Source organism: Camarhynchus parvulus, chromosome 5, assembly GCF_901933205.1.
Source record: "Camarhynchus parvulus chromosome 5, STF_HiC, whole genome shotgun sequence".
Classification (NCBI taxonomy): domain Eukaryota; kingdom Metazoa; phylum Chordata; class Aves; order Passeriformes; family Thraupidae; genus Camarhynchus; species Camarhynchus parvulus.
Genome location: NC_044575.1, coordinates 266598 through 290263, shown reverse-complemented (window position 1 = coordinate 290263; position 23666 = coordinate 266598). Strand labels below are relative to the sequence as shown.

The 23666-nt window shown below is 40.3% G+C and overlaps 1 protein-coding gene across 1 annotated transcript in view; it reads left to right on the top strand.

The window, feature by feature from the left end:
• The window catches only part of LGR4 (leucine rich repeat containing G protein-coupled receptor 4), a 75103-nt gene extending 51540 nt beyond the window's left edge, over positions 1–23563 (top strand). Inside the window, exons 5-18 of the mRNA XM_030950200.1 lie at positions 5805–6020; positions 6650–6721; positions 8158–8226; positions 8796–8867; positions 8954–9025; positions 9685–9753; positions 10242–10313; positions 11405–11470; positions 12091–12162; positions 12973–13044; positions 13742–13867; positions 16902–17023; positions 17581–17655; positions 20615–23563. Coding sequence (XP_030806060.1) covers positions 5805–6020; positions 6650–6721; positions 8158–8226; positions 8796–8867; positions 8954–9025; positions 9685–9753; positions 10242–10313; positions 11405–11470; positions 12091–12162; positions 12973–13044; positions 13742–13867; positions 16902–17023; positions 17581–17655; positions 20615–21891 — 2452 coding nt within the window. The 3' untranslated portion in view covers positions 21892–23563. The remainder of the gene's footprint in view (positions 1–5804; positions 6021–6649; positions 6722–8157; positions 8227–8795; positions 8868–8953; positions 9026–9684; positions 9754–10241; positions 10314–11404; positions 11471–12090; positions 12163–12972; positions 13045–13741; positions 13868–16901; positions 17024–17580; positions 17656–20614) is intronic.
• Positions 23564–23666: the final 103 nt, after the last annotated feature.

The following is a 23666-nucleotide window of genomic DNA, read 5'->3' as shown; positions in this document are numbered from 1 at the left end:
GTATGATTTATTGTAATTGTAGTCCCAGCACATATGCACACTTGTCCACATGTAGGGAATACTGGAGCATTCTGCAGCAGCAGTTCAAAGCACTGCAGTTTAGCAGTTCTGCCAGATTGCCAAGCTGTGGGATTTGGGATCCTGCCAGTGTGATACTGAGCTGTGATAGCTCCTGCCCCTCCTGCTGGGTGGGTGCTCACCTGAGCTGCACGGTGAGTGTCTCCATGCCTGTGGTCAGCAGGCATTTCTGCACTCCCTGCTGGCACTTCTGGCTCCCTCAACAGCCTGATCTGTTCAGCAGGACCATAACCAGTTCTTCAGTCTGCTTCCCTGTCTTAGGAGGCTGGAGCAGCCTTAGGCAGGACAAGGCAGGAGGCATGAATGTGCTGAACTGGCATGGGAAAAGGTTTTCTGGAAGTGGGAATCATCTCAGCCCAGGTGGGAAACACTGGGGTCCTAATGTAGAACTGAAAGGAATGAGAGCAGAATCATGCTCTGCAGGGTAAAATGTATGGTAAAAGCATGGGGACAGAGAATGGAGGCATATTTCAGTCATATTTAAAAATATAAAGATGACTGAAATATTTCTGATTATAAAGTAATTTTAATATCTCTGATTATAAATTAACACAAATTTAAATTATTATAAATAAATTCAGACATATTTAAAATATATGTTACAGCACATACCAGCTGCAGTCTTGAATTTCTAGCTTTTTTGTATTTTAGGAAGGGTTCCTTATACAGATCGAGTTATTATCTGTCTTTATTTATAAAGTCAAATCTAGAAACATTCTGCTTATAATGAAACTGCCCGATTTTAAGCCATAGTTCATATTGCTGACAATTTCGGTAACATAAACCATGAACACAAAATGTGTCAGAAGGGAAGATCCCTGAATTTGGAGAGAACAATGCAAATATAATCTTACATCAAAAAATACACAGTTCTGTTCTAATTCTGCTATCTTCTTCTTAAAGAGTGCTTTAGGGCTCCAGTTGATAATTCTGTGATTCTGGATTATAGTTTGGAAGGACAGGACATGTCTGTAGGGACAGTGGTGTCTGGGAGGCTGTGGAAGGTGCTCATCAACAGCAAGGACTAGATGAAGTGAAGAAGCTTTAAATGTTGTTATATGTAGCATGCACCCCTTACTGTGGCAGGTGTCTTTTCAGCTAAGCATCTTTTAATGCTTTGTCTTCAGAGGTTTTCTAGTTTCCTGCTTTGCTGTTACTAAGGGATTAAAGGGCATCAGCCCTCAGATTTAGTTCTGTGTTAAGATATGGGATTAATCAGAATGGGAATGGAAGAAATTGACACGTTTTCTCTTTAACCTGCAAAACCAATACAGACTTAAATACACTGAGTATGTTTTTGTTCCTTGAATGTTTAGAGTTAAGAATGTATAAGAGCTCTTCTGAGCATATCTGATTGTGCTGAAAAATCTTTAAATGTACTGCTTTGTATACTTCACATATTTTTCTATGCCATCTTTACTTTTAGAAGGTGTTCTGGTTTTCTTGAAAGTGGGGTGGTTTATTTTTTTTTGTGAACTTCAGGAATTTCTGGCATTATTCTAGTTTTTTTTTTTTTTCACTGTCTGGGCTTGCTTAAGAAATTGCTAAGTTTAAATAAAATCAGGGAATTATTTAGAAATTGAATGATCAGAAACTTAAGTGCAATGGTGAAAGTTAAATGGCATGGAGGCAAAATTATCTGAATCCTCTGTGGGGACTTTGCAGCAAGCTGTGACCTTTGACTGGTACCATGTGAACAGGTGTGGAGAAACCAGATGTGGAGAAACAGATGTGCTGGCCCATCAGTACCAGTGATGGAAACAGCTTCAGCATGTATCACTAGTTTCTGAGGGCTGCTGTAAATTTGTCTTTGAATCAAGCAAATCCTTGTGTTGATGTTCTCAACACACAGTGCGCAGAGAGCCACTTCTTGATGCAGTGAGCAAACTCTGTGTTCTGAAGTGCCTCTGCTACCATGGGTCACTGCCTCCCCCTGCAGCAGGATTTCCCAGGTACAGCCTTATCGGCACTCCCCGACTAAAAACCTTCTCCACTGTTATTGGAGTGATTTCTTTGTGATTTTTGAAGGAGCTCTTTAAAGAGCAATGTTCTTTAATGATTGCTATTGAACAGAAGTGGTTTAACACAAGAGCTGGGAGTGATTGGCCTTTTATTAACATCAGCAGTAAACTCCTGCTCTACAAGGCTGTTAATTAGGCTATTAGTACAAGGCTGTTAAAATTTCTTAGTTGCTGAAGCCTGGAAGGCTGCCAGTGGTCAAGGATGAGAGCTGGTGAGGCTGGTCCTGGAGGCCTCTCAGGTGTTACCTACGGGGGATGCAGGCTGTAGGGCAGTTGCCCTAAGCAGTGTGTGTACATCTGTGGGTAAAATTTCATTTCTATGTGTGTGTTACATTTGGAACTCCTATTTGTTTGAACTGGGGTAGACGTTCTTACTAATTCTGGTTTCCTTAAAGCAGAGTCAATTGTTTGAAGAGCCTGCTTTGTCCTGTTTTAACAATATATCAAATACTGATGGAAGAGCTGCTGAGTGTTTAGGTTTCTATCATCCTTCTGCTCTTTTCTTCTTCTGGAGTTGGTGCTTGTGTGAGGAGAGAACATGAGAGGAATGAGAGTGAGGATGACAGCTCCACAACTGAACTCTTAATTTATAGACTAAAATGTAAAGGTCTCTCACAAGCCAGTGTCTATAAGAAAGCTGGAATTGAAGTAGCTTCTGAAAGATTAAGGTCTAATTTGAAGAATATACTTGCATCTTTAACAATATAATGGGAAAAGACAGTCTTTGTACAAAGTCCAGTCCAAGCAAAGAATATTGCTTGTTCTTTGTTAATTATTGGAGCTAGGGAATATGCCCCTTAAAGAAAAGTTGTGGTCCTTAATTGTTAATGTTTTGTGAAGGTTGTCAAATATATTAGGTTTGTTTTTCAGTTGTTTCACTAAGAGCTTTGTTATGTGCATTTCACACTAAATAGGAGTGTTTCAGCTGTGTTTTGTGCATTCAGTATCATGTGGATAAGCTTTGACTGTTTGGAAGAAAAAGGAAAACCATGGCATATTAGGCTCTTAAGAGAACTGAAGGACCACAAAAATTTGTAGATGAGGCCAAATAACTTAAAAATACCTCTTTCGCTTTCCACACCTCCCTGGTAATGTCACTGGTGGGTGGTGGTGTTCTTTCTCCCTCATCTTTGCTGCTGTGGGCTGTAGAAAATAAACAGAACAGCTGGGATGGCTATGGAGAGTCATCAGTTTAAAGTGGGTACTTGGGTACTCAGTCCTCCTGTTCTGGGGAACAGAGGGCTTGGCAAAGCCAGCTGAAAACTCATGGTGAGACATCCTCTCCATGACTGTCTCTGTTCTCCCTGGCTGAGCTCAGCTCCTCACTGTGTGTGTCCATCCTTCCTCTGTTCTCCTCCCCCTTTAAGGCTGGGAGAGGAGGAGCAGGACAGGAGGCTTTCTTGTGTGCTTTTGTTTTCCAAAGTCTCCTAGAATAAATGGAATCTAGCAAGGTGCCAGTGGAAATACAGAGTAGGGACAATGATTGAGGCCTGTCTCTTGAGTATGCTTCTTCTCTTAAAAAACCCAAACCAACCCCTTCCTCCAACAACCAAAAAAACCTCCGAAAAAAAGGGAGGGGTGGGGAGAAATTAGACGACTCGGATATGTTTATTCCATTGGGAAATAATTCTTTGATCTTCAGGGAGCTGTGTAAATTTAGGAGAGGCGAAAGACAGGTAATTTCTAGTTGCTTTTTTTTTCTGAAGCAGAGCCTCAGGCTTTTTTCCTCTCTCCCCTCAGCCTCATTGTTTTCCTCCTTTATTATCATCAAGCTTCAGTTTCTCTGAGATGTTCTGGTCTAAGAGCATTCAAGTAGAACATCATACACACCTCTCAGACCATGGGCAAATGATGAGGGCATGCCAGTGTATGAACCATAGGAATTCACTCTTTGATGTACAGCTTTAGAGCTAATCTCTCACTCATCTTAGGAGAGAACTTTGACTGCAGACAATTTTGTAAGTTCCCACTTGTAATAGCATATTTGTTGCTTAATTTGGTGTATTTTGTGATTTTTTTTATTACATGGAAATTCAACTGATGGCTTTTTTTCATAATAATTTGAAACACGCAAACCGCATGCATCACAACAACAAACCTCTGTTTTAAGGAAAAAGATTGTGTTAAATTTGTGATCAGGCTTGCCTTCTGCATTAACTCTTAATCAGGGTTGTCTTCTCCCTTTAAGTGCTGAGATCAGATCTGTTGTGACTGTGCCTGGGGACAAATGCAGTGAAGTCTCTTGGTCCACACCGTCTGCCCAGAGAAGGACAGGATGAAGGGCTGGGGGAAATTACTTCTGAAACTAACCCAGCTAGAATTTCAAGAGCATATCTGACCATGGCTTTAGAAACTGGAGAGTGCTAAGTAATTCCAGAGCTGTGCTGATTTGTATCTTAATGAGCATCCCTGTTACTGGAGGAGGGTGTGCGTGTTCTGTGTCCCTGCACTGTGGCTGGTGCAGCAGTTGTTCCACACCAGCTGTGCAAAGTGCTTTCACAAGAATCACAGAATAATGAGGTTGGAAGAGACCTCTAAGATCATTAAGTCCAACCTGTGCACTAACACCTCACCTAGACTATAGCACCGAGTGCCATGTCCAGTCTTTAAACACATCCAGAGATGGTGATTCTGCCACCTCCCTGGGGAAGAGCATTCCTGTACTTTATTATTCTTTTGGTGAAAATTTTTTTCCTAATATCCAACCTATTCCTTCCCTGACAAAGCTTGAGGCTGTGTCCTCTATTCTCTATCCTCTTTCCTTGTGTTTGCAGGGAAGTCACCAGGTGTGGTGACCTGGAGAAGGACCATCAAATACTGCCCAGTGCTCTCTGCTCTGTGCCTTCTCAGACCCACTGAGGTCCATGGACTAGGAATGTTTTGCTTCTTCCCAGCTTATTGAATAACCTCTGGGTCCTAGATAGGTCCCCTTGTCCACCCTGAGTTACTGTAAAGATGAACCCTGTCGTGGCTGGAACCAGGACAGTTACCATGGCTAATTTTGCAATTTGCATTCATTTAGGGGAAAAGTATGATGGCAAATCCAGTGGTGCACAGTAGGTAATAGTGCTGATGTGCTATTTTGCATTTTGTTCTGGAGAATGTTAGAAAAGATCAGGGGCAAGACAGCAATCAGTTGTAGTTGAGATGTTTTATTTGTTGGGATAATTCATAACTTGACTTTGTTCACAAACAGCTTTTAATAATCTTGTTCTCTAAAGTAGGCGCTTTGTTACTGTATAGCAGTGCTACAAAGCAAGCGTACAACAGTACACGATGCTATCAACAAGGGTGATGTAGGGATAATCCATTCAAATGAGTCAATGCCTCTGCAGTCTTCGCCATGCTGTCAAGCTACTGTTTTAAAGATTTTTGCTGTGTTAGAAGCTAGGGCTTTTGTGGGAGATGCTTTATAGAGTTATTAATTCATTTTGGTTAGCTAATTATAAGCATATCAATTTGTTCAAATGTTTTATTTTAAATGTCTGAAAAGTTTATTATGAAACTTTATTTTATGGGCTCTTCATTTGCCTTGAAAAAGGTTTTAATGGATCTTTCAATAACACTTCAAACTTGGAAGTATTGAGTTATTTGAAATAATTCACACATAAGCTTGAACAGAGATGTTGATGAATAGTAGGACTTCAGCTGGGCTTTGCTGCTGTGTAGTTTGAGTTTGTTGATGAATTCTTTGTTCCCCTGCAGGCGTTTAGATGCCAACCACATCACTGCCATCCCAGAGGACAGCTTTGAGGGGCTGCTGCAGCTGAGGCACCTCTGGCTGGATGACAACAGCTTGACAGAGGTCCCCATCTCTCCACTCAGCAATCTCCCCTCTTTGCAAGCCTTGACTCTGGCTCTCAACAGGATAACTCACATTCCTGACTATGCATTCACCAACCTTTCCAGCCTGGTTGTTCTGTGAGTGTTTGTGTTTCACAGGGCACTTGGCTTTTCTCTGCAGTGACAGTTTTGGTTCATTCAGGGTGGCACTGAAAATGGATATTTTGCTGTGTTTTAGCTCAGTTGGCTACTGCCAACATGAGATGATACCATGTATGGTAGAGAACCTGCTGAAGGTTTGCTAAAGACTTTCTCATAAACAAAAAGCCACATTGGTTGTGGGTAGTGAGATTTGATTTCTGACATCTCATTATATAATGAATACTTCAAAACAGTGGTTGTCACAGAAAGCTTTCAGAGATAAAAAAAGAAGAAAAAATTATTTTACCTGAAACCTGTCTTTTTGTAATCTTAAAATTCTCTGTGGAATAATAAGAAAAATATGTTTGATTTCTGTGTTTGCTATTTTTTATCACATTTCTGGATAATGATTAAAGATTTAAAATAGGTTGACTTAACTGCAAGCAATCTAGTCTTTTTCCATATGAGGACGAAATATTCTGTCTGGAAGTGAAAGATATTCTTCTGTGTAATCCACCCCATGCAATGTTTTTTCCTAAATTGTTTAACCTCTTGATTTCATAGAAATATCCGCTAATTTGTTAACTTACATGAAATCATTCACTTGTTTTGGTTTTGTTTTTCAGACATCTTCATAATAATAAAATAAAAACTATAGGAAAACACTGTTTTGATGGTTTAGACAACCTTGAAACCTTGTAAGTATGTTTCCTAAAGTAATTTGTGGTCAGTGTTTGTCTCAGTCTCAGCTTAATCAAGGTTGCCATGCTGTATGGTGAAAATTTTGCAAATCAGGCGTGTATGCACTGACACTTAGGACCAGCTCAGTTTTGGAGCTGAAGGCTGGTATCAGTGCACTGCCCCACCAAAAAGGAATTAACTACATTGAGAAGCAGGTCAATACCAGCCTGGGTGAGATGTCATGCTGGCTGATGTGGCTGCAGTGTTCCCAGCCCTGCTCTAGCTGCTGTTCCTTTGCATAGCACTCTGCTGAGCCAGGTGGACAGATCACAAGTGTTTGAGTGGCCCCATGAGTGATAAAGGACACATATTTGTTTCTCAGGTTCCTGTAGGGTTAAACATCTATAGGATACGTGTCCAAAACTGTTGAGTGACAACAGGAGCTTTATGAGGGGTTCTCAGAGGGCTGCTGCTCCACTGTTCCTCATCCTGAACCTCCTGAGTGCCTCAGTGGCAAGGACTGGCTTTCAGCTGCTTGGGTCACATTTCCCTGCAGCTCACTCAGGGGATGTCTGATAAGTGATATCTCCCTCAGCAGTGCCTGTTTGTATGCTTTGGGGAATGCTAAATTAGTGAAACTAATGAAGGAGGGCAAGGGCAAGCCAGTGACAAGCTCTGTTAATGTGAGGAGTTGGGAGGAGTCCAGAGATGCTGCTTACTTCATCTCTCTCACCCTCAATTGAGCAATGACGTGCTGGGTAAATAGATACAGCTGATACAGGACTCTGAAAATGGCTTTTGCCATTATTTATTCCATTATAAGGAATAAATATATATATAATGGAATAAATACACATTTTTATTCCATTATAAGGAATCCCTTTTGCAGAGGTCCTGACATTACTGCTGGAATAGTGACAGCTTAACTGAGAATTCAACAGATCCCCATCACCAATCTGTCATGAGGTTTTTCTGTGCTTCTAATCAGTATTTATAATTGTTTTGCTGCAAGATCTGCTTTTACATAATGGCTTATTTACTGTTTGTTTTATAAAGCCTTAACAAAAGGTATTCATAGTCAGATGATAATAAAGAGCAGTCATCTGTATCTATTTAAAAAAAAAATCTTTGAAATCATAGTTCATTTCTGTGTAAATTCTGTTGAAGAAAAATCTATCAGGTATTGAAAAATACTGAGCTTTTCTGTAAGGAAATATTATTTGACTTAATATGAATAATCCTCTGGGCAATATCAAATATCTTACCTGAGTTATTAGCTGGTTATAAAGTATGTAAAACATCAGAAGACTAAATCTAAATTGAAGTTATTCTATGGTCTAGTTAAAGGTGTTCTGAGAACTTTTTTCTTTTGTTGGACTGTCTTAAACAAAAATTATTTTGACAATTCATGGCTACTGTTAAAAGTTTTATAATGTTGCTTTATTTCTTCAAGGGATTTAAATTATAATAACATGGTAGAGTTCCCTGAAGCCATAAAAGCACTTCCAAGTCTAAAGGAGTTGTGAGTATTACTTATTCTCCCTTTTTACCAGTTTTCTTTCTCCTTTTCATAAATAAAAAGGGAAAAAAATCCTGGATTTAAGAATGCTTGCCTCATTGTGCAGGAGCCTAAATTAGGTTAAGTTATGCTAAGTGAGGCTATAATTAAAAAAAATATAATCATCACCTGGAGAGGGCATGTGTTGAAAATGATTTCATAAGTTACATAAGCAGGAGAAGCATTAGCATAGATCTGGATCAGGAGAGGGTTTTGGCCTCCAGGTTAGGTGCTCATTGACTATGCACATTTTCCTTGTGCCCTCCTTAAGAGATGAGTGGGAAAAGTGAAAGTACAGCATCATGTTGGGTCAAAATAATTCCTTTCTAATGAAATATTTTCAGTTTAGCTGCTGTGCAATAGACAGAAATCATTAAAATTATTCCCGCGGATGGACTTAGTCCTATTGCAATCCTTGTTAAGGCAGGATTGGGAATTGAGTAGGTATGATGAAAATGACTACTGGTTGAATCTGCTGGCAGTATAGTTTCAAATGCTAATGTTTAAGTGTTTTCCTTTGCTGTTATCTTTAGGGGATTTCACAGTAACTACATTTCCATAATTCCTGATGGTGCATTTGCAGGAAACCCCCTTCTGAGAACGATGTAAGTAATTTTCATCCGTCTATTTTTAGCCTTTAGCAGACAGTGACTGTGAGAACAAACACTGAAATGTGTTTTTCATTTCCCAGACATTTGTATGATAATCCTTTGTCTTTTGTGGGGAACTCCGCATTTCAGAATCTGTCAGATCTGCATTCCCTGTAAGTACCTTTTTGACAATACTGTACAATAAATGGGTATGAAATGTTGAAGCTAAGGACTCAAATAAGTTTTCTGACTCCCTCTTACATTATAGGTTTTTTTTCAATGAGTTCTAATAAATATTGTTATTGTTGGGAATATCTAGTTTCTTAAGAAGCTCTATTAAATATGCTCCACAACTTTTTTATTAAATTACCTTTCATAAAATACATAACCCAAGGCCAAGTGCTCAGATTCTTAGTTAAACAATCTGCAATATGTCCTGGGTGGTTTTTTGAGCAGAGATGTGCATGGTGAGAATGTTTTGCAGGTTAGTGCATGTATGCTCTTAAAAGATACCACTTCTGGGGCTGATGAATAAGCAAAATGGAGTGAGACTTGGAACTACAAGCTGCACTTTTCATGTGTTTTGGTAGCACTCTTTGCAGTTTGATGAACTGCAATTCTTTGCTTGTGGAGGAGCAATTTATTAAACAAATGAGTAGCATAAGAAGCAGTGAAAAGACAGCCTTTCACACATTATTCAAGTATAAAATTTAAAAGCAGTAAGAATATTAGAATGTCTTCTTGGTGTAAATATCTACCTGATAATAAGACTGAATGTCAAAATTCAATTTCATAGTAGTTCACACCTGATTTTCATGGGGATTTTTTCCAGGGTCATTCGAGGTGCCAGCATGGTGCAGTGGTTTCCTAATTTGACAGGAACTGTAAATCTGGAGAGCTTGTAAGTGCCTTCTGCAGAAATAAATTCATGGGTTTGCCTCTTGGGAAGGAATTGAAATCTGATTAGTGGATCTGGAGAGCAACTGCATGTATGTTGTTCTCTTCCTGTCAATAAATGTAACAATACAGTTTTCCTCACTGTGATACCTGGGTGACACTTAATGGGTTCTTTTTCAGTAGGGGAAGCTGAGAAAAGCCTATGAAAAAGGCCATTGATACTAACCCCCTCTCCCAGAAAGGAAAACCAGAAAAATTATCCTCTTAAAACAAAACAACCAAAAAAACAAAACAAAACAAACAAAAAAAAACCCCCAAAAACAAAACAAAAAAAAAAAACAAATCCCCCCAAAAACCCCAAACCAACCAAACAAAACTTGGTGGGTGAATCTAGCATCCCAATGGCATTCTGTTCTTATATATCCTTGTTATGCCATCTGTCATAAACAAAACAAGCATTTATATGTGTGGGTTTGTTGGTTTTTCCCCCAGAACTCTTACAGGAACCAAGATAAACAGTATTCCCGTTAATTTATGCCAAGAGCAAAAGGTGCTTCGAACTTTGTAAGTATAATATTGTGCCTCTCTTCGTGCATCAGAATGTTTCGAAAGAAACTTAAGTGTAATTTAAAATAAAAGTGTTTCTTTTACTTTTTTGTCCTAGTAGCTCTACCAAAGTTGGAAATGTGCTTTCTTGATTGTTTTTTGATTTGATGTAATGCCTTACATTCCTTAAACAGAGTCCCATTTATAGGGATATGTTGCATTTCTTTCATGTGTTAGAGAGATATGTAAGGTGGTGCTGCAGAGACCAATCTTCAAATTTGTTGTGCCACCTCTCATTGTTAACAGAACTGTAGTCAGCTACATTCAGAGGTTAAAGAGGAATTTAGTTACAGAGCTTTGACTTCTGGTGTTCAGGAACAGAGGAGAAAGCATCAGGAACCAAGTAAATGGAGATGAGAGTTAGGAAGAACATAGCAATGCAAAGGCTAGACATAAAAACCAGTAAGGATGTGTTAAAATTAATGCAAAAAACCCCAAACTGGTAACTGAAACCATTGGGGGATGGGAACACACCATGTTTGCAAAGGATGCACGCAGGAAAATGTGGAACAAAAGCAAATCCTGGAAAAAGGAAGAGAAAAAATACATTCTGTTTGATAGAAGAAAAACAGGGGAGAAAAAATGATGAGGTGGGATTTATTTTCTAGCAGCCAAATAGAAATTTCAAATAGAAATGTTAAGATTGTTTGCTTGTTTCTAGTCTTTTTTTCTTCACTGTTTCACAGAATATTCTGAGCTTCCTAGTTTTGCTTAAGCAATCACCAGCACACTAAACAAAATTGGCACCAAATTTGTATGCTTTACATGCAATTTCCCTAGTTTATTCTAAAAAAGCAGGTTATGAATAAATTTTTTAGATTATAACTCTCAGAATTCAGGGAATATATCCTAAATGTTTTTAGGGTACGTGTATAGTGAGATGTAGAGTTCACACTTGTGATATCCTCTGTGATTTTCTTAAACTACCCCTGGTTTCTCAGCAGAATGGTACTAACAGGATGATTTTTCTGTCAATCTATTTAATAGTTACAAGTGATGAGTTATTTCAAGTTGAACTAAGCACCACTCTCCCATTTTCTGTTTTGAAGGGACTTGTCTTATAACAATATAAAGGACCTCCCAAGTTTTAAGGGTTGCCACACCTTGGAAGAAATGTAAGTAGAAATAGAATAGAAATAAGTGTTGTTTATTTTTATAAACTCTTTAGTATTCTGAGTCTACATCTCTAGAGACGTTTTTGCTTCATGTTTGAATCAAACTTTCAAAAATTAAGGACAGAGAGAGATAGATCTTATGAGAATTTTCGGCTGGACAGAGAATTCAGCCACTTGTGCCTTCCTTAATTATCGAATGCTTAATTATTCCTGTGACACAAAAGTAATGAAAGACACAGCTTAATCCTGCATTTCATATTGCTATGCACATAAATGGAATGGTTAGAATATAGCCAAAGACTCCACGCAGCGTTGTTTTAAATTTCTGTATGACTCTTCAGGGTTCACAAAGTGTTACTTTTAGCTTGAAAGTAATTCAGTCCACACTTAAAAGTTTCTTCTAAATTAAATGAGCTGTAAATTGGGATTGGGCAGAGGTACCAGGAAGGTGCTCCATGGTTGTATGAACATAGCTGATGCAAAACACTTGAGAGTCTATCCAGGAAGGGAAATGGGTAAAACCTCACTGATAAGGCTAAAGCCATCCAGTAGCAGACACCAAGCTACCCTTTATATGAAATCAGCTAATAAAGTTCTGTTTCTGCTTCTTCCCTTTGCAGTTCCTTACAGCATAATCAAATCCATGAAATTGCAGAGGACACCTTTCAAGGACTGTCCTCCCTTCGTGTCCTGTGAGTGCGGATGTACCTGCATGCTGAGTAAAACAAGATACTGGTTTTGATTCCCATGTAAAGTGATGTCAGGGTTTGGTGTTACAAGTTTGATGGCAAAAGGCCAGCAGCCAGTTTCAGCCCTGTTCCTTCTATTCTCCATTTTATTTTTCTAGCCTATAAAAATATTTTTATAAATATTAAGTCTAAAAAAATGAGATTTTTTTTTCAGTGGTCCTGTATTTTGCATTGTAACTGTATTATTTCATCATATAGTATTTGTTGGAGAGATCCTGTCTGTTTTCCTCAGGAGAAGCAGATAAGCAAACAATTATCTTCTCCCCTTACAACTCAAGCTATATAAAGTTAGCACGAAGAACAATCCAGAAATAGACAGGTATTTTAAGAAGAATGTTATAACTCATGGTGGTCTAGCAGAAGCTGGAGCTGGATTTGAAATGCAGCAAACCAGATGCTCCTCTGCTTGTTCTTTTGTTGTCTTCCCCCATCTCTGCCAACATGCCCTGCTATAGATGCAGTTGTCACCAAAGTGGTCATCCTGGCACCTTCATGCTGGGAATAGGTGATGCCAGAGGCAGCCTCTGCCTTGGGAGGAGAGGGAGCAGGAATGGGAGATGAGGTGGAGCAGGATACAGCTGCATTACCAAGGAATTTGGCTGCTATTGCACCTGGCTGAATGGGAAGAGAGGGGATATGTTCTGCTTTTCTGATACAGGCATGATATATTTGTCATCTTAGTTTTTTTTCTCAGTACAGTGGCTGTTACAGTTGGTGAAACTGCCAAATAATCTCCTTTGGCATTCATTGCAGGGACCTCAGTAGAAATCGGATCCATCAGATCCACAAGGGAGCTTTCATCACTGTTGGAGCTCTTCTTAACCTGTAAGTAGGCTGTTCTGTGCAGTCACCTCCTCTCTAGCATTCAGCTGCTGAGCTAATAAGTGTTTTTAACTTAAAAGTGATGCTGTCACAGATATATTTTATGAAAAATCCTTTCATTAGGATTTTTTTCTCCTGAGAAGCTGAGGCCTTGGAAATGAAATGTAAACAATGATTATCTGCAGCTGTGGAATGCAACAGGTGCACCTTTGATTGGTCTCATGTGGTTGTTTTTAAGTAATGGCCAATCACAGTCCAGCTGTCTCGGACTCTCTGGTCAGTCACAAGATTTTATTATAATTTCATTCTTTTCCTTGCTAGCCTTCTGATGAAATCCTTTCTTCTCTTTCTTTAGTATAGTTTTAGTATATAATTTTCTTTTAATATAATAAATATCATAAAATAATAAATCACCCTTCTGAAACATGGAGTCAAGATTTTCATCTCTTCCCTCGTCCTGGGGACGTGCAAACACCACCACATGATGCGTTTGTCATTTGTTTAATATCTGTGAATCAAGAAGGCTCCTGCTAGCTGAATACATGGAGGGCACAGCACACTTCTTTAGAGTGCCTGCTGCACTGACAGGCATTTCCAGACCACAGCCTCCTGTGATAAAGCCCTTCCCTACTTTAATGAAATGTGGGCCACAGGGTCTTCAAACTTACTTTGTAACATGGTGTTAATATTCGCATTCCAGAGACCTGAGTTTCAACGAGCTCAGTTCAGTTCCAGCTGAAGGATTGAGTGGCTTGAACCAGCTGAAACTCACAGGAAATTCTGAGCTGAAAGAAGCTTTGGCAGCCAAGAACTTCGCCAAGCTGCGGTACGTTGGTAAAGAACACCCCAGGGTGCTTGCAGTGCCCAGCAGGGTGTGCTGAATGGAGCCAGGGTGTGCAGTGCCCATGGCAAATGGTCTGTGCTGAATCCTGCAGGGTCTCAGTGCTGCTCTGCAGAAAGGGCTTCTTGTGGGAACCCAGGATATTCCTCTGGCTGCCCTGGAGGACTGGAGACCCTGTCAGGGGGCTCGGAGACCTTGGCACAGAGCCCGAGACCCCTGTGCCTTTGATCTTGACCCATGAAAAAACAAATACCAACCTTTATATGAAGAATTACAAGTCAAAAGAGTTTAAGTAGAATGATAGTGAATTTATCCCAGAGTAAAAAATAGATTTTTTGGGGGTTTTAGAATGGGGGCTCAGGGTCCCAAGATGGAGGAATTTGGACATGCCCTATCTTCTTTCTTCTTCTTGGCCTCCATCTTCTGCTCTGATGTTGCCACTTTTAGATAGGTTTAGAGTAGAAGCTCATGGTCTAACATAGGTGATAGGTATTGGAAAGTAATTGTAAAATTGTACACGTAGTTTTTAGTATAAAAAGACAACACAGCCCCGGGCGTGGCCAGAGTGCCTCTGTCTGTCCTGCTGAACAGACCTCGGCTGGACAGGAGAAAGAATTTTATAGATCAGAAACAATAAACAAACTTGAGAATGAGAACTGAAGAGCTCTGACTCCTTCTTCAAGCACCAGGCTGGGAAAAGAGACTTTCGAACACATCTCGGGGTCACTCTGACCAGCACAGATTCTGAGAGCATCTGACTGCTCTGGTGTACAAGCCAGTTACAGATAATTTTCCCGGGATTTTTTAATATCCTCCACCACTTTGCAGGCAAGATGTCATCTGGTTTGAGAGTAGTGCCTTGGATAGATTGCCATTTGTTACTGAACTGAGCATATCTGTCTTTCACAGTGAGGAAAACAGGAGCAGACAGGCAAGTGTCTGATCACACAATCACCATGCTTTATATATATTTTCTTGGAGGCAAATTATAAGAATGAAAATAATAATTCAAATGGAAACCTGTAATTGATTTTTGTGGGAGATGGATCAGACAGTGATTATCTGTTTTCCATTTTACCAAGATCCTTCTGCACCTTAAGAAGAAGCAGTCTGATGTTCCTCCTAAATATTTTCAAGAAGAGAATTCAGGATAGTTGATATTGTAGTCCTGAGTGAAAAAAATTAGATTCTGGTCTGCTATTCCCTCGTTGTTTATGTGGTTTTTTTAGAACTCTGTGTGAAGATGTACTTCTCCTCTGCCAGAATAACAGTATGTACCATTTCTGCCAAACACACAAAAAATAGAAATCTTGTTTTGATATCACAGAATGAAGAGTGAGAAGGAAAGATGTAACACAAGATTGTGGTCATCTGAGAATTAACTTTCTTACAAAACAGTTACTCTGTAATTAGCTTACTTAATTAGTATTCAGTTTAATTTCTACAGCAATGCCACAAACTAACCCTGATCAGAATTTGGTTTGTACATGGAGTAGAAAGAATAGTAGAGAGCTAAATATAACATCATCTTTGTACTTCCCACTTGTATACATCACCTGTCCTTTATCTCAGTGCAAGAGTGTCAGGGTTTGACACTGACACAGTGCCAGTGCCCCATGAAAATATACTTCCCTGGTGTTTGCTGTGAGATGTGACCAGGAAATAAGCAAAGCAGGCCTCTACCTTAGAAAAAAAAGTTTATTAACTAAACTACAAAAGGAAAAAAAACCACACACACACACACGCACACACACACCTGGAAAATGAAAACTCCACAAAAAGCATTTCCTCCTCCCCCCCACCACATTTCCAATACATCTTCCAAATTTCAACTCTCCATCCATCACCCTGTAAATACTCAATTCCAGTCCATCAAGAGGAGAGGAGTCCTTCTTGGGGCCATGGTGACCTCTTCCTTGCATGCCCAGCGCTCTCACCACTGGACAAGGAACAGAGCTGCTTCAAGGGTTATCCTTTTAAGGGTGCTTTGACCAGTTCCAAAAAAAGCACAGTTTTCTCTCATCTCGGGACCTCTTGTCCCCCCCATACTTGTCTACCCCCTGGGGCCGGGGGGTCTCCAAAACTGAACCCTCTCAGTTCTGAGCCATCGCCTCCCCCCTGCATGCAGCCTCTGTGTCGCGAGGAAGCACGGTTCTGTCCATGGCTGTACCAAAAAGAGTCCAGCAACCAGCTGCTCCATCATCTCTTTCCGGCCTCTTCTTTACTCTCCCAGCCTCACTCACTGCTCCAACTGTCATTCTCTTGCCCATTTCCTCTTTATCATCCACTCTATCTCCCCTCCGGGAAAGGTCCAAATGCTCTGTGAGGTCTTCATTGTCCAGGAAGGGGTTAACAAACTTCTGCACGCGGCCAGGCTCCTTCCCTGCTGCACTCCCCCCTTCCCCCTCCTTCTCCACAGGCCGATATCACTTCAAGGCCACAGGCCTGTACCAGCTTTCCCTCTCTCGTCTTCTGGCTGGGGGGGGGCTGCCCAAATCTTCTCGGGGCCTCTCTCTCCCTCTGTCTCTCCTGGGGGGGGGCTGCCCAACGCCTCCTGGTGCCCCCACCACCCTTCCATCCTGAGGGGTCAGGCCTACCTCTGCCGGGCCGCAGGTTTTCTCCTCCCCTGCCCAGCTCGAAGCCGGGCAGGGGAGGCCTTGCCTCTTTGCTGGCCGGAAATCAAAGAGAGAGCCCAAGGGAGTGCTCTGCTTCTAACCCCTGTGTTCTCAGAGGTGCATGCACCCTCAGTGGCCAAGCCTGGTGTCAGTTTAGAATCTGAACACCTATTGGCCTCTGGCCACTCCATTCCCAGAAAACCTGCTTCCTGTAAACCCACGACAAAGAGTTCATTAGAAATGCTTATACCTGATCCAATATGAAACAGCTTTTATCAGCCACTGTGAGAAAAAGAAGATTTGAGTTCAGCACTGAAGTGTGCTACTGAAATATTTTTAATAGGTGGTAATCTTAACTTTGGTTACCAAGTTTAATGGTCTTCCTTGTCCTGCCTGTATTTCAGGTCACTCTCTGTACCATATGCTTATCAGTGCTGTGCATTTTGGGGTTGTGATTCTTATCTAAACTCCAATGCTGAAGATTCCAGTCAACAAGATCAAGGTGCCTTGATGGATCATGAGAAGGGTAAATGTTTCATGTACTTAACCAGCAGTATTGTTTTGTACCAGACTAGAATAACAGTGTGTGTTACCTTTGAATAAGGGAATAGGAAAAATATGTCTTTATATAAGTCTCTTCAGAAGAGATCTCTGAAAGTGCTTAGCAATTGTTTACAAATCAGCAGTGCCATGTTCCTTCCAAACACATGAAAGATATACTGGACACTGTAAGACTTAACTGTTTGAAAAAAATAGTGATTTTTTTTAAAAAAGTCAAACTGCAGGTATTGCTTCTGTCATGTTCTGTCATGTTATTGTTCTCAGTGTTTCAGCCTTTCTATTCAGACAGGACTTGTCCTTCCCCTGACTACTTCAGGCTCCACAGATCCTTCCCCAGTGATCTGGTTACAAAGTCCTATGAGCAGAAATTTCTGCACTGAGCATCAGACCTTATGTGGCACACCAGAAGCACTTCACTTGTCACAAGGCTCAGGTGTCAGTGAACTACTTCTATCCTAGGCAGCTTCACTGCCATTTCACTTATTTTTCTTCCTACAGCTAACATGTTTTTCACTTTTACAGCTAATGCAGATATTCTAAGAAATGAGAAAAATGAGGAATTGGGACAGACTATTATTCACTGTACACCAACAACAGGTAAATCTCATCATGTGCTTTAGCCACACTGAACTTCAGGCATGGTGTTATGCAGAGAGTTGAGTGAATTAGATCTTTGATTCCTGGTAGTCATTCTGTACACAGAAGATTAAATTCTCCAGTGCTTTCAGTGAAACTTGATTTGATGTCAGTGTTGTTTTGGACGAGCAGTCACAAAGATCTGACTCAGCTTTCGACATATAGCTCTTCATTGGAGAACTGTGCTAGGAAAAATACCAGAACTTCTTTCCATAAGCAGAATAATCAAAGAGCGTAATGCTTATATTTGGAGTCTGCTAATGCACTGCCTCCTAATTCTGCCTTATTTCTCCAAGGAACTGTCTGGAGCAAACTGTGTGAATGCTCATCTGTTTCAGTGAGAGTTCAGCCTGTGTTTTGAAAGCTTAACTCAAACTGCTATCATTGGTGGTTTTAAGGAAGCTTGATGTCTTTCCAGGAGAGAGGATGAGTAGCAGCCATGTGATCTGTTCCCCAGCTCTGCTGTAGCTGCATTAACTGTGAGCAGAGGGCTGTTACAAGCAGCTGGAGCAGGCAGCAGCATCTTGAACTGCTCAAGACACTTGTGCAGTGAATAGTCTTATTGGCATACCAGATTTATTCCAAGTCAGGCTTGAACAGTCCAGGAGTGTTGCAAGTCTTTGATCTTGCAATGAATATTTTCATTCGAGGCCACTTTGTTTCTGCCCTTCTGTATCTCTTACTCAGACTGCCAATTTCTGTACACGGTTCCCCTTAGCTCCTGAAGCACTTGCTGTGGTGCCTCTTGCTTTCTGCCTTTGCCTCTCCAGAGTTTCCTTCCCTACATCCTGTACCCTTTTGTCTGCATAAACAGGAACATGCTTCTAACACTACGCTTTCAATGAAGTTACTCCTGGGTGAGCAGGAGTTTTCCGACTCTTACTTCTTTTTCTTCTCCTAACTACTATTTTATGTTATGAAAATCTGTTTATCTTTTGAGCTAGCTTTGGCTTTAATATCCAGAATACCATAAGGATTTCTTGATCACAGCCAAAAAAACCTGTAGTCAGAAAGTCAAATATATTAATGTAATTGTACATAATCTAAAAGTTATTTTGTTAAAGGTGCTTATTTGCTTTTGATCTCCTGCTTACAGAATGATATTAAGATGGTGTGTTGTGTGGGTTAAATTTTTAAAGTCTTTAGCTCATTCTTTTTGTCCATGCCAGAAATGCTGTAGTAGGTCTAGAAGAAAGAGCTTGTTCTACAAGTTCACAGTTTGCCTTGTTTTTCACCCGTCCCTCTCATACTAAGTTTCTGTGCCATGCTGTCATCTGCTCATAGGATACTCCTCCCACCATGTCAGTTCTAAATCACTGCTCAGCCTGGAGATCCACTTTGCACCTTGCCTAAGGAATGGATTGCTGAGCAGTGGTGCTCAAGGAGCTCAAGTTTGCTGAAACATCCTTCCGAGCATGAATTTTTACCCCGTCCCAGCATGGGCTGGGAATGTCAATGTGAGAGGAGGGTAACTTTTAACCCAAAGGACTTGGGAGAAAGGCAGGGGAAGGGTAGTGGCTTTTATTTGTCTCAAGTACAACTACTAGAAAAATGGCTTCAAATTGATTTTTGGAAGCACAGAATTGACATTTTAAAATTTCATAACTAGGAAGTTGTTTTTATTTTTAAGTAGATCAGCTTAGCAGGTAGTATTGTGTCACAGGAATGTATTGTAAGGTTAATTATTCTGTCATTGATGTTTTACTTGGGAATACCTGCTAAAAAGGGGTTTTACTCATGATTTTCTGATAATCCAGTGGGCTTCATTATTTTCTGACCAAAAATTAAGCTTGATCATTTAAACAAACAAAAAGATTGATTTTTTTTTTTTTTTTGTCAGTTCATTAATTTCTGGAAGTTGCTTTAGGCCTAGGGAGATTTTGGCACTGCCATTGAATCATTCTTGGCAGTTCTGATCCTGCCCACGCCAGGGATGGGTTGTCCTTACCTTTCCCCTGCCTGGAGGGAAGGGCTGTGCACCACAGAGCCAGCCCTCAGTCACAGGCTGACTCCAGCTCAGAGGCTCCAGCCTTTGCAGGCTGACATTTTTCATCTGCTCCCTGAGTGCTCCTCAGCTGCAGGGAGCGATCCTGAGCTACCGTGCTTAGGACAATTAGAGGTGCCTAATGGGGATATAGGAGAGGTTAAATTCTTCTAATTATTACTTAAAATCAGTAGGATTTTCCTATGGAATAAATGGCAGTTAGGGGGATTAGAAGGGTATGCAATAATAGTGACCTTTGTTCCTTATCTTGTCTCCTTTATTTTGTTTGTTGGACTTTTTTATTATGTAAGCTGTTTTAAGTGGCAAAAAAGAAGAAAAAATAATTTTTTCAAGCTCACAGTGCCCTTCAGTGGTGAAGCTGGGGGACAGGGCTTGTGGTAAATTCCTGTCCCTATTAAAGCTGCTTAAATTGAATTTGTCTGCTGTTCTACAGATGTTTTCTTGTCACCAAAAGTTACTCCAGAAAGCATGTTTGTGAATAATTTTTTTAGAGAACATGTTCTTTCTAAAAAATTCTTCTCCCTTACAAGGGGATTGTGAACATTCACTTTTATATTTTTTGCCATCCTTTTCTATAAAGTATGAAATCTACATAAAATGAAAAAGTATTTAGGTCACAGTAATAAAAGCTATTTTGAATAGCTAATTGGTAATTAAGTTTGTTTAGCTAGCTTGTTTATACAAAATTTTCCCAAGTGACCATTCACTGCAGTAATTATTATTTCAGGCATAATTAATTAGTAAATAACTTCAGCAGAATAGTTTGCTTTCAGCTGACCTATTTAGCAGTTCAGCTGTGTATTCTAGTCATGAATTAATGAGGAGTTCACTTTTAAGACCTTCTCAAAATCTTGCTTATTAAGGCAGAATCTTTTCCTAAATTGGTTGTCCTGTTTGTTTTTTGTTTTCTTCTAGGTGCTTTTAAGCCTTGTGAATACTTATTGGGCAGCTGGATGATTCGCCTAACTGTTTGGTTTATTTTTTTGGTTGCTTTGTTCTTCAACCTGCTTGTCATGTTAACAATATTTGCATCCTGTTCTACATTGCCATCTTCCAAACTGTTCATAAGCCTGATTTCTGTCTCTAACTTATTTATGGGAGTCTATACTGGTATTTTAACTTTCTTGGATGCTGTATCTTGGGGAAGATTTGCTGAATTTGGCATATGGTGGGAGACTGGCAGTGGTTGCAGAATTGCTGGGTTTCTTGCAGTTTTTTCATCAGAAAGTGCCATTTTTTTCCTGATGTTGGCAGCTGTTGAACGGAGCTTGTCTGCAAAGGAGTTTATTAAAAAGGGGAAAAGCAACCACCAAAAACAATTTCAAATTGCAGCATTTTTTGCTTTCCTATGCGCTCTGGTAGCAGGCTGCTTACCGCTTTTTTATAAAGCAGAGTACTCAGCATCTCCCCTTTGCTTGCCCTTCCCCACTGGAGAAACACCTTTGTTAGGTTTCACAGTAACTCTGGTGCTGCTGAATTCACTAGCGTTTTTGCTGATGGCTGTTATCTACACTAAACTCTACTGCAACTTGGAGAAGGAGGATCTCTCCGAGAACTCCCAGTCCAGCATGATTAAGCATGTGGCTTGGCTAATCTTCACCAACTGCATTTTCTTCTGTCCTGTTGCCTTCTTCTCCTTCGCACCGCTGATCACAGCCATTTCTATCAGCCCTGAAATCATGAAATCTGTCACTTTGATATTTTTCCCACTGCCTGCTTGCCTGAACCCAGTCCTCTACGTGTTCTTCAACCCCAAGTTCAAGGAAGACTGGAAGGTGCTCAGGCGCCAGCTGAGCAGGAGGAGCGGGGCAGTGGCCATCGCTGCAGGCGCCCAGGGGGACGTGGCGCAGGACTTTTACTACGACTGCGGCATTTACTCCCACCTGCAGGGCGGCAACGTGGCTCTGTGCGAGTGCTGCGAGTCGCTCCTGCTGTCCAAGCCTGTGCCCTGCAAACATTTAATGAAGTCGCAGAGTTGTCCGGCGCTGGCCGTGGCGCCATGCCCGAGGCAGGACGCCTCCTGGTCGGACTGTGGCACGCAGTCGGCGCACTCAGACTACGCGGACGAGGACGATTCCTTCGTGTCGGACAGCTCAGACCAAGTGCAGGCCTGTGGCCGTGCCTGCTTCTACCAAAGCAGGGGCTTCCCCCTGGTGCGCTACGCCTACAACATCCCCAGGATCAAGGACTGAGAAAGCTCTCTGCCCTCAGCTGTTCCAGTAAAGAGGTATTGTGCTTGGCAGACTGTCGCCTGTTTTGACCTTTCAAGCAGGAAGCACTTTTGGAATTGTTATTTAGTGTCATTTGTAAAGAAGGGGAGTGGGTGGTAACTTCTTGAGCCATACATTTTTTAAAAAAATAAATGAATCGATTGCCCTGACTGTAAATAATTGGTAAACCAAAATTGTTACCCAATATTTTTACTATTTTCACAAAATAGTGGTTTCTTTTATACAGTTTTTACATGCTAACAGTGTGTTTCCACATCATATTGCAGTCATACTTTGCTTCTTCTGGTGGTGAGGTAAGTTCTTCCCCCCCAAGCACAATATAAAGCACAGCTGTTTAATATTATAGAAATTATTTTTAAATGTGACTTTTCTATAATTAAGCAAAAAAATCTATTGCTAGCCTTCTATAGTATATTCAGCATTGAATCTCAGGATGCATTTTATTGCAGGGCCAAAAAAGGGATTAATTCTCCCATATGTAACTGTGACAGCAATATCAGAATACTGTGTTTGTTTTGTATTTAACTAATGTTCAATTAAAAAAAAAAGAAGTTTGTTGCAGTAAAGTACTTGTAATCCAATATTCTGTAGATTAATTGGAATCAGAATGTTAACAGCTGTCAGGAACAGTAAGGTTAAACACATTTTTCCAGTGATGGCACATCACTTCAGGTGAACCACACAAGTTTGTTCAGTACTGGGAGTCGAGTGGCAGCACTGGCAGCAGTGAGGGGGTGTGGGGTGACAGCAGAGCTGCCCCTGCACACAGCTCATGTCTGTGCCATCAGGCTGCCAGTGCTCTACAGCCTGCTCAGTGTCACAGAACTCCAGGAATACCTATGACAGGCTGAGACTTCAGGAAATCAAGGGAAAATGCAATGCAATTTGGCACTGAAAAAAAAGCATTTTTCCAATATAGTTTACTGACAGTGAAGTACACTGTGCAAAGTCACTGATTTTCACCTAAATCAGTGCAACCTTTTTAAAGCATTAAAGTTCTGAGACCCAAGTGATTTAAGTACAACCAGCGATCATTTTTTTTTTTATATTTACTTAAAAATATTATCAATACAAATTTAATAATGCATGATTAAGTAATTATGTAAGGTTTTTGGACAATGCACTAGATCAAGAGTAAATCCACTGCCATCCCAGTTACTCTGGAGAAATTCTTGTTAAGATCTAAAGCTAGATTGCTGTTTTGAGAATTAAACTGTACATATTGTTCATACAATGAATTTTTATCTTTGTATTGTAAGTTATTTGATAGAACCCATGATGGGAAATGTGGCTTCAGTTCATTTTGTTAATTAAAGCTACCTCCTAAACAATAGTGGCTGCCAGTAGCAGAATGTTTAAAATGTGGTTTATGTACTTTTTTCATTGTAAATAGACGTGGTTGTATATTGTCACTATAATAAAAACAGGATCCTTGTATATCAAAATCATGTAGTTTGTACAAAGTATGGGAGGAATATTTACTGTATGCTGTTAATTTTGTAAGCCAAAATATTCAAGTGTAGAAAGGGAAGAAAACCATCCAAGAGTTGTTAATTCTTATATTTACACTCATGAATATTACATCTTCAATTAGCATGGAATGTTACACTAAAGCAAATAAAGGGTACATGAATACCTATGGTTATTTATCTCTGTTTTTCAAAAGTTAAAGCTGAAAACAGTGCACATGTAGAATTATTGAGCATAAATTGTCTCATCTGCTCTTGGCTACATGT